The sequence below is a fragment of the Emys orbicularis genome, chromosome 1, assembly GCF_028017835.1.
Source record: "Emys orbicularis isolate rEmyOrb1 chromosome 1, rEmyOrb1.hap1, whole genome shotgun sequence".
Lineage (NCBI taxonomy): Eukaryota > Metazoa > Chordata > Testudines > Emydidae > Emys > Emys orbicularis.
This window is the reverse complement of record NC_088683.1, coordinates 164,694,326-164,707,328: the sequence shown is the minus strand read 5'-3', so window position 1 is coordinate 164,707,328 and position 13,003 is coordinate 164,694,326. Positions and strand designations below refer to the sequence as shown.

The window sequence follows — 13,003 nt, the reverse complement described above, 5'->3', positions numbered from 1 at the left end:
ATTGACAAAAATGTTAAACAGAAGAATCGATCCCTGTGAGATTCCACCAGAGAAACACCCGCTGGATGATGATTCCTCACATTTACAATTTCATTTTGAGAGCTATCAGTGAGCTATGTTTTAATCCATTTAATGTGTGGCATGTTCATTTTGTATCATTCTAGTTTCCGAACAAATTAAAATACCATGTCAAGTGCCTTACAGAAGTCTAAGTATGTTACATTGACACTACTACTTTTAACTAAACGTCCAAAAAGATATCCAGTTAGAAAACAGATTTTGTCACCCTATAAACCCATGTTGCTTGTCATAAATTATATTATCCCTCATCAAGTCTTTAATCATCAAGTCCCATGTCAGCCGTTCTATTATTTTGCTCGAGATCCATGTCAGACTGACAGGCCTATAATTACTTGGTCATCCCATTTATGCTTTTTAAATACTGGCATAACATTAATTTTCTTCCCGTCTTCTGGAACTTCCCCAGTGTTCCAAGACTTATTCAAAATCAATAGTAGGGGGCCAGAGAGCTCCCCAGCCAGCTCTTAAGATTCTTGGATGAAAATTATCCAGACCTGCTGATTTAAAAATGTCTAACTTTAGTAGCTGTTGTTTAACATCTTCCTTAGTTACTGTTGGAATGGAAAGTATTTCATCACAATCATGATATGAAAATACCATCTTGCTTTCTTCCCCAAACATAGAACAGAACTATTTATCAAACACATCTGCCTTTTCTGTGTAGTTACTGACAATGCCTCTATTTCCTCAAGTAATGGACCAGTTATCATTGTAGGATTCCTTTTGTTCCTAATGTATTTAACAATTCCTATGGCAAGCAGAAATAAAGGACAGTAAGATTTCTTTGTGTCCTTTTGCTTCTTGTATTAAGTTTCTACCATTGCTAACTTGTGATTTATGTTAATTTCTATTAACTTCCCCTTTTTCCCATTTGTCATTATAACAAATGGGAAAAAGGGGAACTTGATTGCCATTAATATAATGTATATATAAAATTTTACAGCTGTTTTTACTTCTACTCTCAGAGTCAGGCTGCTTTCTAACCAGCGTAGTCTTGCACCTAAACAGTGGCAGATTTAGAGAGTTAGTGGAGCCCGGTGCGCAGCTTCATTTTTGGGGGCCCCCCCTCAGTAGCGGTGGCCGGGAGCCCTGGGGCAGCTGCCCCTTTTGCCCCCACCCTTCGGCGGCGGCCCTGGGTGTGGGGGGGTCCTGCAGCACCCCCACATTTTATGTGGGGCTCCGCTGCTGCCCCACGCCACTTATGTTAAAACATTGTTAGGAGCACAGAACTGCCTGGGCTCCTGGGGAGACAGGGAGGTGCCCGAGCCTGGCCATGGGGGCTACAGCGTGGCTGCGGCAGTTAAGACGGAATTGCAGCCACCTGCTTTTCAAGTGCCCAGCAGAGATCAGCGTGCAGAGGCAGCGGCGTGCTCAGGTGGCTGCTGATGGACCCGTGCTCTCCCCCCTTCAGGTGGGTGTTCAGCCCACGAAGGTCTCTGGCCACCCAGCGGGGCAGCAATGGAGCCTGCAGAGCCCCGGGTGTGGGGCAGCAGCTGGGACCCCGGAGGCAGCGCATGAACGGAGTCGCCACGGAGCTGGAGAAGGAGACAGGAGACAGCAAGATCTTCATAGCTGAGGACAGCTTCAGGCATCCTGGGGCCCTGCGCTGGCCGGCCCCTGAAGGCGTTGGTGGGGAGCACGGCTTCATCGACGGCCACCTGAGCCGCCTCCACGCGCTGATCTCTGCTCGCCTCCCCTGGCTGCTGGGTCCTTGCAAAGCAGGTGGTTGCGATCCCCCTTAGCCGCCGCGGCCATGCTGCAGCCCCAGTGGCCGGGCTCGGGCACCTCCCTGTCTCTCCAGGAACCCAGGCGATTCTGTGCTCCTAACAGTAGATTTTAACATCAGTGGCGCAGGGCGGCAGAGCCCGCAGAGCCTTGGGTGTGGGGCAGCAGCGCCCTGCCAAAAATGATGGGATACTGCAGCACCCCCGTACCCCTAGTCCCTGCGCCTATGTTTTGGGGCCCCGTTGTTGGGGCCCCCGTGCCACGGCACTTTATGTTTCAGGGTAAATCCACTCCTGTAAGCAAATAGCAATTTTTAGTTATGTGATCAATTCCTCTCTATTGGTTAAGATGAAGTCTAATATAATGTTGGATGCTACACTTTTTGAGTTAGGAAACTGTCATATTTTTTAGACATTTAGGGGAACACGAGACCTCCAGTGTGTGTCACTCAAGCTGAAGTCCCTCATGAGCACACACAGCTTTTTTCCCTTCACATTATAGATAGGTGGTCATCCTGTTCTCTAATGTGATTTGATGGTCTGTAGCAGACACCAGTTAATACCCCCATCTTGAGCTTTGTTGGTTAGACCATCGATCCATAAACATTCAAGATAATTTGCTTCCAAACTGTCACTGACTCTCTCCCCCTCTTTGCCCACTTAAACCTTCCTAAATAAGTTATAACCACTGATTTTAATATTCCAATGGTGTGACTCACCCCACCAGGTTTAATTAACACTAACCAGATCCAATTTTTTTCTCATAAATGAAGCAATTCCAATTTTTCTTGTTTATTACTCAGGCTCCTAGCATTGGTGTATAAGCAATTACAGAATTTCTTCTCTTCACGTCCCTTGATTACTCCTCCCCCCCTCCCCCCAACATCCCAATTTTGTTCTGAGTGCTCATACCTTTCCTGTTTGTTATTAGTTTAAATCCCCTAACTTCTGTAGCCAGCCTGTCTCTGAGGAGATTGGGTCCAATTCTACTGAAATGGAGGCCATCCAAATTGTACAGCCCCCTCCTTACATAGAAGGTAGACCAATTTTCCACAAACTAAAACCCTCCACTAATTTACCTAGCCAACAGCTCACTTCCAATGTCTTCAGTCTTCCTTTGCTCCTGGGACAGGAATGACTTCAGAGAAGATCACTTGGACATTCCTCTCCTTCAGCATGCTTCCGAGTTCCCCGAAGTCCTCTATAAGCTGTGAGGTATCATGTGAAGTGGTGGTGTTAGTGCAGATATGCAGCATGACCAGTGGATTCTTATCCTTGGCCACCAACTTCAGAAACCTAATCTGATGGTATCTAGTTTGCAAATTCAGATTAGGCCTGAATAAAGACTGGGAGTGGTTAGGTCATTACAAAACCTAAACTTAATTTCCCCAATACTAATTTCTCCCTACTGTTACTCACACCTTCTTGTCAACTGTCTGTAATGAGCCTCTCTCTTACCACTTCAAACGTTATTTTTCCTCCCTCGGTATCCTGCTGTTAATTGATTTATCTTGTTAGACTGACCTAACACTTGGTAAAGCACCCCCATCCTTTCATTTTCACCCTGTATTTTTCTAGCCCACGAAAGCTTCATAGAATCATAGAAGGGACCTCAGGAGGTCATCTAGTCCAATCCCTGCTCAAAGCAGGACCAATCCCCAACTAAATCCTCAAATCCCTAAATGGCCCCCCTCAAGGATTGAGCTTACAACCCTCGGTTTAGCAGGCCAATGTTCAAACCACTAAACTATCCCTCCCCCGCTTGTTAATCTCTAAGGTGCCACAAGGACTCCTTGGGTTTTTTTTGCTGATACAGACTAACATGGCTACCACTGAAACCTGTAAAATTAGAGTAGAAGACAAATTCTGCGCCCTAAAAAGTTTATATTCTAAATAAGCTAAGGGAAAACGTAGGAGAACAGTTCAGGAAAGGGATATCCATGTTTGTGCCACACCTGAAGAGATTCCTGTAATAAATTATAACAATCCTCCATTGCACCACCAAATTAGGTAAGCAAGTCTGGAAGAGAAAGAACTGTAGAATAGTTATTAAACTGCCTTAAGACAAAAAGAATTGAGAAAAAAAATAAAAACAATTTAAAACATGTGTCCAGCAAACATTTCCCGAGGGAGACTTTTTTGGGCAAATAAAGGAGTTAATTATTTAGCTGCAGCAAATACCAGATTTTGAACATAGGTATGAGAGAGAGAGACTGACTTACCAGGCCCAATGGATGCATTTCAAAACTGGGAGTGGTGAAACAATCAGATGGGTATAACCATTTCTACAGAAAGGCATTAAAAACAAGAGAGGTCTGCAGGTTCTTTTACTAGAAAGGGGTTTGAGTGTGGTTTACCTATTTGATAACCATGTGCCCAGTGGGTAGAGCACTGCCATGGAACTTAATCAATGTGGGTGCTAGTCCTTGCTCTGCTAGGTGACCGTAGGAAAGTCACATCTACTCTTGGTGCCTCGGTTTCCCCATCTATAAAATTAGGAGGATGAACCTGACCTCCTTTGGAAAGTGATTTGAGATCTACTGATGACAAACCTGCACCTAGAATCATAGGGTTAGAAGGGACCGCAAGGATCCTCTAGTCTAACCCCCTGCCAAGATGCAGGATTTGCGTCTAAACCATCAAGACAGATGGCGATCCAGCCTCCTTTTGAAAACCTCCAGTGAAAAAGCTTCCATGACCTCCTGAGGCAGTCTGTTCCATCGTCCTACTGTTCTTCCAGTTAGGAAGTTTCTCCTGAGATTTAATCTAAATCTGCTGTGCTGTGGTTTGAATCCATTGCCTCTTGTCCTGCTCCCTGTGGCAAAAGAGAACTTCTCCATCTTTTTTATGGCAGCCTTTCAAGTATCTGAAGACCACTATCATGTCCACCCTTAATCGCCTTTTTTCCAAACTAAACCTTTTGCAGTCATTTACATTGGTGCAAAGCGTGAACAAATTAGAATAGTAGCATTTCACACTCACTTGGCCCTGGTGTAAAAGGGTCCACAAAGTACAGTGCAGTGTAGAATTAGGCCCCAAAGCATTTATGTGCTCAAAATCTGTATAATTCATATAATATAAGAAGTCATAGAAATCCACCACCGTGCTGTTCTGAGAGAGTAGCCAATGCCCTCACACTCACATGGCAGGCCAGTTGATAAGCAGACTCAACTAGATGTGGTCTCAATCTCTGATGGAAAAGGTAGTAGTCATGAAGGGTAAGAAAAACCAAAATAGTACAGCAGTCAACATCCACACTGTCAAAATCATCCAAGGGAAGAGACACACCTAAAGCAGCTTGCAATTAAGGTAATGTGTATTATCTGACATACACCCTTTTGTAAATTGTGGGCTGATTATCAAAAAATACGCTCTAGTTTTGCAACTTCGTTTCTGACATACATACCAAGTACAATGTTTTGTGACCAAACTAACTTTTGGTCTTCTCATTCAATTTCACAAGCTGAGCCCAAGGGACTTGTATTCCTAGATAAAAAATTTGTGTGTTGAATTTTACTTACATAATTACTGGCAGATAGAACATGTATGGGTACAGCAGGGAATGACTGCCTTAGTATGCTATTGGTCTAATGAGACATTTATAAGATAGATCTTTTCCTGTATGACTGAGAGCAAGGTTTTCTAGTTTCTACAGTCATCGATTAGATTAAGTTGCTTGCTGTGGACCAATAGACATTTAAAAAAAAAAAGTTTCATCCCAAGGCAGTATTATAAGGTCAAAGTTAAGAACCCCCACCTAAAAAAAAAGTTACAAGAATATTTGTAATACACCTCTACCCCGATATAACACGACCTGATATAACACGAATTCGGATATAACGCGGTAAAGCAGTGCTCGGGGGGGTGGGGGCGGGAGAGACAGGGCTGCGCACTTCGGCGGATCAAAGCAAGTTCAATATAACGCGGTTTGACCTATAACGTGGTAAGATTTTTTGGCTCCTGAGGACAGCATTATATAGGGATAGAAGTGTAGTGAAGTTACTGATATACTCTTACCTGTGGCTAATGAAGGTGTGTGTGTGTGTGTGTGTGTGTGTGTGTGTGTGTGTGTGTGTGTGTGTGTGTGTGTGTGTGTGTGTGTGTGTGTGTGTGTGTGTGTGTTTTTCCCCTTTACGTTTTTGAAATGTTTGACATACATTAAAAGCTAATGTGCCACCCAGTGTAGGAGCTCTCTATGGTTTTAAGCATTCCAGCTTCTGCAAGGCAGCTTTCCTACTTCATTCCTGAATTCCTAGGGTGAAATGCTGACTCTGCTGAAGTCAGGGACAACTCCAATTGACTTCAATGTAGTCAGGATTTCACCACTGGTCTCCCTCAGTTTTAGCTCTCTGTGGAGCATTTGCAGAACTTAGTAGATGGGCAAGACACCAGAGGCCCAATGCAGATGCTATACAATCCACAGCAGCACCTATGGAATTTAAAACACATGCAGGGAGGCAAAACTGACATGAGAATAGGAATCAAGACATTTTATAAAGCAGGAGGCAGATGACTTAGGAAAGACAGGTATAGTCATAGGAGCTTCAAGATGAACCATAGACAAAGGGAGCTCCTATACTTGGCTCCTCCATAGCCTCTCTGAGATGGAGGCAGGAGGGAAGGGCTGGAGCCTATAGGAGTTCCAGAGATCAGATTCTCATAGGGACATGGAAAGCTACCATTGAAATGCCTGTGTTAGGATTGGCTGATGGCAGTAGCTCAATTTCCTCTCTCTTCCATACATGTATCCTAATGGACGTCTTTTACAAAGAGCAATAAAATAATTGTGTTGATGGAAGTCATTGACTAACTTCAGCATCACTGTTTCTCAACTTTTCTGCTGGCATCAAACTACATGTTCCTCTTGTATACTTGTGAAAATTCTGTTGCCTGGCTCTTGCTGGTGGCTGATTCTGCCACTTACATACAGGCCCAGAAGAATGGGATCATTGTCAGCCTCTAGTGTACTTGGGGAAGGTGCAGGTGAAGATTTTGCTGCCACCTAACTCCCCATTGCAGGCTGCTGAAGATTATACCATCATCTTCCCTGCAGAGGAAGGCATTTAAAGATTCTGCCACTGCAGAAAAACAGAAGCATCAGCAGCTGGCTGCTTCTAGGGTATCACCCTACTAAGACAAGGCTACTGCTGTCTCAGATGACAGACATTTCTTTCTCTTTCCAAATGTAGCAGCAGGGTCTTTCCAGGAATCTTCTCACAAATGCTTCAGGGGATACCCCTCTCAGGGAACTCTAGTGCCTGAGGGAAGGTGACATGGCTTAAGTAGTGGGGACGGAGGAATTTTGACAGTTTCAGATGGTATTATGCTTGACTTACGTGACAAATATTTGAAGAGGGTGAAGGGGAAAGGAGGACTGAAAAGACCAGGAAGAGCAACAACAGAATTCAGAATGATAGTGGTTCGAGAGGAGAGAGACTACAGCATTGGACAAGTATAGCCTCTGTCTGCCAGGGGGTATCCACTAACTGCACTTCCCTCAAATCCATAAGCCATAATTAATGTTTTCACCTAGGATTTAATCTGGAACAGCTGTTTAATCAACTATTGCAACTAGGGGTATCTCAGGCACATAGCATTGTTTCAATGTTTGGGTGAGTACGAGAGTACTCATAGGTGAATTTAACAATTGTTGGGCCCAGCTTCATGCAGTTGCAACTTTGAACATCACTTCCAATGAGCAGTTAGGAAAGAAACAGGTAAGTATTTGAATCCAGGAAAGAACAGAAAAGGAACACAAGCACAACCAGAGCAAATTCACTTACAAATAGTGGTGGAAGTTTATGGACTACTGGTGGGCATGACTACTAACCCAATCTACTAGGGGATAGAGAACCACATTAAAAAGCCAGTTAACATTTTGAAATATTAGCATGGAAAATAAGCTTTTTAAAACAAAAGCTTAAGGCACTGAGTTTGTTCTTCATAGAATATCAGGGTTGGAAGGGATCTCAGGAGGTCATTTAGTCCAACCCCCTGCACAAAGCAGGACCAATCCCCAACTAAATCATCCCAGCCAGGGCTTTGTCAAGCCTGACCTTAAAAGCCTCTAAGGAAGGAGAATCCACCACCTCCCTAGGTAACTCATTCCAGTGCTTCACCACCCTCCTCCCCGACTGCAACTTGAGACCATTACTCCTTGTTCTGTCATCTGGTACCACTGAGAACAGTCTAGATCCATCCTCTTTGGAACCCCCTTTCAGGTAGTTGAAAGCAGCTATCAAATCCCCCCTCATACTCTCTTCTGCAGACTAAATAATCCCAGTTCCCTCAGCCTCTCCTCATAAATCATGTGCTCCAGCCCCCTAATCATTTTTGTTGCCCTCTGCTGGACTCTTTCCAATTTTTCCACATCCTTCTTGTAGTGAGAGGCCCAAAACTGGACACAGTACTCCCGATGAGGCCTCACCAATGCCAAATAGACGGGAATGATCACGTCCCTCGATCTGCTGGCAATGCTCCTACTTATACAGCCCAAAACGCCGTTAGCCTTCTCGGCAACAAGGGCACACTGTTGACTCATATCCAGCTTCTCATCCACTGTAAACCCTAGGTCCTTTTCTGCAGAACTGCTGCCTAGCCGCTCGGTCCCTAGTCTGTAGCAGTGCATGGGATTCTTCTGTCCTAAGTGCAGGACTCTGCACTTGTCCTTGTTGAACCTCATCAGATTTCTTTTGGCTCAATCCTCTAATTTGTCTAAATCTCTCTGTATCCTACCCCTACCCTCCAGCGTATCTACCACTCCTCCCAGTTTAGTGTCATCTGCAAACTTGCTGAGGGTGCAATCTACGCCATCCTCCAGATCATTAATGAAGATATTGAACAAAACCGGCCCCAGGACCAACCCTTGGGGCACTCCACTTGATCCTGGCGGCCAACTAGACATGGAGCCATTGATCACTACCCGTTGAGCCTGACGATCTAGCCAGCTTTCTATCCACCTTATAGTCCATTCATGCAGCCCATACTTCTTTAACTTGGTGGCAAGAATACTGTGGGAGACCGTATCAAAAGCTTTGCTAAAGTCAAGGAATAACACATCCACTGCTTTTCCCTCATCCACAAAGCCAGTTATGTCATCATAGAAGGCAATTAGGTTAGTCAGGCATGACTTGCCCTTGGTGAATCCATGCTGACTGTTCCTGATCACTTTCCTCTCCTCTAAGTGCTTCAAAATCAATTCCTTGAGGACCTGCTCCATGATTTTTCCAGGGACTGAGGTGAGGCTGACTGGCCTGTAGTTCCCTGGATCCTCCTCCTTCCCTTTTTTAAAGATGGGCACTACATTAGCCTTTTTCCAGTCATCCGGGACCTCCCCCGATTGCCATGAGTTTTCAAAGATAATGGTCAATGGCTCTGCAATTACATCTGCCAACTCCTTTAGCACCCTCGGATGCAGCACATCTGACCCCATGAACTTGTGCTCGTCCAGCTTTTCTAAATAGTCCTGAACCACTTCTTTCTCCACAGAGGGCTGGTCACCTCCTCCCCCATACAGTGCTGCCCAGGACAGTAGTCTGGAAGCTGGCCTTGTTTGTGAAGACAGAGGCAAAAAAAGCATTTAGTACATTAGCTTTTTCCACATCCTCTGTCAGTAGGTTGCCTCCCCCATTCAGTAAGGGGCCCACACTTTCCTTGACCTTCTTCTTGTTGCTAACATACCTGTAGAAACCCTTCTTGTTACTCTTAACATCCCTTGCTAGCTGCAACTCCACGTGTGATTTGGCCTTCTTGATTTCACTCCTGCATGCCTGAGCAATATTTTTATATTCCTCCCTGGTCATTTGTCCAATCTTCCACTTCTTGTAAGCTTCTTTTTTGTGTTTAAGATCAGCAAGGATTTCCACTGTTAAGCCAAGCTGGTCGCCTGCAATATTTACTATTCTGTCTACACATCGGGATGGTTTGTTCCTGCAACCTCAATAAGGATTCCTTAAAATACCACCAGCACTCCTTGTACCTTCAAGATTAATCTGGAGGTCAAGAAAAAACACACCAAGTTAGGAATGAGAGTATGTATCTCCCAAATAGGCTTCCTTGCCCACCATCTCAACACTATGCTTTAACAACATTTCATATAAGCTATCTTTGCTGTTTCTAGGACTAGCTATTTTTGTTTGTGGTGCAGTACAAAGAGTTAAAACTTAGACAGGATTATCAACTTTTTATCAATATATTAGAAGCAAGAGGAAGACCAAAGACAGGGTAGGCCCATTGCTCAGTGAAGAGGGAGAAACAGTAACAGGAAACTTGGAAATGGCAGAGATGCTTAATGACTTCTTTGTTTCGGTCTTCACCGAGAAGTCTGAAGGAATGCCTAACCTAGTGAATGCTAATGGGAAGGGGGTAGGTTTAGCAGATAAAATAAAAAAAGAACAAGTTAAAAATCACTTAGAAAAGTTAGATGCCTGCAAGTCACCAGGGCCTGATGAAATGCATCCTAGAATACTCAAGGAGCTAATAGAGGAGGTATCTGAGCCTCTAGCTATTATCTTTGGAAAATCATGGGAGACGGGAGAGATTCCAGAAGACTGGAAAAGGGCAAATATAGTGCCCATCTATAAAAAGGGAAATAAAAACAACCCAGGAAACTACAGACCAGTTAGTTTAACTTCTGTGCCAGGGAAGATAATGGAGCAAGTAATTAAGGAAATCATCTGCAAACACTTGGAAGGTGGTAAGGCGATAGGGAATAGCCAGCATGGATTTGTAAAGAACAAATCGTGTCAAACCAATCTGATAGCTTTCTTTGATAGGATAATGAGCCTTGTGGATAAGGGAGAAGCTGTGGATGTGGTATACCTAGACTTTAGTAAGGCATTTGATACGGTCTTGCATGATATTCTTATCGATAAACTAGGCAAATACAATTTAGATGGGGCTACTATAAGGTGGGTGCATAACTGGCTGGATAACTGTACTCAGAGAGTTATTAATGGTTCCCAATCCTGCTGAAAAGGCATAACAAGTGGGGTTCCGCAGGGGTCTGTTTTGGGACTGGCTCTGTTCAATATCTTCATTAATGACTTAGATATTGGCATAGAAAGTACGCTTATTAAGTTTGCGGATACCACCAAACTGGGAGGGATTGCAACTGCTTTGGAGGACAGGGTCATAATTCAAAATGATCTGGACAAATTGGAGAAATGGTCTGAGGTAAACAGGATGAAATTTAACAAAGACAAATGCAAAGTGCTCCACTTAGGAAGGAACAATCAGTTTCACACATACAGAATGGGAAGAGACTGTCTAGGAAGGAGTACGGCAGAAAGGGATCTAGGGGTTAAAGTGGACCACAAGCTAAATGAGAGTCAACAGTGTGATGCTGTTGCAAAAAAAGCAAACATGATTCTGGGATGTATTAACAGGTGTGTTGTGAGCAAGACACGAGAAGTCATTCTTCCGCTCTACTCTGTGCTGGTTAGGCCTCAACTGGAGTATTGTGTCCAGTTCTGGGCACCGCATTTCAAGAAAGATGTGGAGAAATTGGAGAGGGTCCAGAGAAGAGCAACAAGAATGATTAAAGGTCTAGAGAACATGACCTATGAAGGAAGGCTGAAGGAATTGGGTTTGTTTAGTTGGAAAAGAGAAGCCTGAGAGGGGACACGATAGCAGTTTTCAGGTATCTAAAAGGGTGTCATAAGGAGGAGGGAGAAAACTTGTTCACCTTAGCCTCTAAGGATAGAACAAGAAGCAATGGGCTTAAACTGCAGCAAGGGAGGTTTAGGTTGGACATTAGGAAAAAGTTCCTAACTGTCAGGGTGGTTAAACACTGGAATAAACTGCCTAGGGAGGTTGTAGAATCTCCATCTCTGGAGATATTTAAGAGTAGATTAGATAAATGTCTATCAGGGATGGTCTAGACAGTATTTGGTCCTGCCATGAGGGCAGGGGACTGGACTCGATGACCTCTCGAGGTCCCTTCCAGTCCTAGAATCTATGAATCACTTCCTTTTCTCCTTCATCTTCTCAGAAAGGCACTCAAGCAAATCACCACAAGTTTCACCATGTAGTTCAAAAAAACATGTGAACTGGAAGTTATTTGAAAAATAAAAAGCATTTTATTACTGAAGCCAAAAGAATCAAGCTTAGGCTCATACCGGAAAGCAAAGTTTTAACCTTTGATATGAAAGAGCTACTAGCTATAAGTAAAAGAGGTGCTTAAGGACTAACTAGATTAATATGTGAAAATAAAAACCTATACTGCGAGTATAGGAATGAAAAGTGGTTTATTTTACACATAGACCTTCATTAAAAAGTAAGGCTGGTAGTGGAACTTTTTATTTTGATGCATAAACTTGATAAAAGTTGAATGTTACAGAAACGGTGTACAATGCTGAACAAACGAGTCACATGTATAGGGTTTTTTTTTTAAAAATCAGAACCAGTAATTAGCATAGACATTTGTGATTTCTAGTTACATTGTAAAGTGTCTTGTGTAGTCATATTCTATTGTTGGAATGACCGCTTGTACAAATTTCAAGAAAATAAGAAGGTACCTGAATCTCTAGTTAAGGTAAACAGAGTAAAAGAGTAATTAAATACTTTATATCCAAGAAAACTAGGTGAAATCATGCCTTTTGTAAGTGGCCTGAATCTTATTAGTATTTCATTAGGTAGGAAAAGTACAGTTTAGAAAGTCTAAAGGGGACAAGAAAACAATAAACTAATATAGTGAAGAGTGGCGCTTCTCAAAACTTATGATCTGAATGATCAGGTATTATTTCAAGTTTAATAAATTCACTTATTTTTAAAAAAAACTTTACCCTGCTAACACTAAGCCAGTTTTGCATGAAATACTTTGTGTGTACATTGAATTGCTTTCTACGGTTTACCTTCAAGTTTAACTTGCTTTAGACAAATGTTACACCACATAATCTGTCCCATCCACAGGTAGCTGATATGAAGCAGACTCTACAGTTTGTGTCCATCTCAAACTGTAGTAGAATGACAGAGCCACATGAAGGGTTAAAACCCCACACTATTAGCTTAGTTATCAGCCTACACTAGCTGTAATCTATACTGGTACAACTTTCTTGTTTATTCAAGGTCTAAGACTAGCTGGTATGAAAGCTGCTGGTGGTGGTTCAGAGCTTTCAGCAGAACCACAGCCCCCCTTCCCTTCTTGTTTTAGAACAGGAAAGCCAAATGAAGGATTTAACGGGACACTGGTACCTTGA

At 43.2% G+C, this 13,003-nt stretch overlaps 1 protein-coding gene across 1 annotated transcript in view; it reads right to left on the bottom strand.

Annotated features, from left to right (window-relative positions):
- Positions 1-12,085: 12,085 nt before the first annotated feature.
- ATG3 (autophagy related 3) overlaps positions 12,086-13,003 on the bottom strand; it is a 38,872-nt gene continuing 37,954 nt past the window's right edge. The window contains exon 12 of the mRNA XM_065400628.1: positions 12,086-12,322. Coding sequence (XP_065256700.1) covers positions 12,241-12,322 — 82 coding nt within the window. The 3' untranslated portion in view covers positions 12,086-12,240. The remainder of the gene's footprint in view (positions 12,323-13,003) is intronic.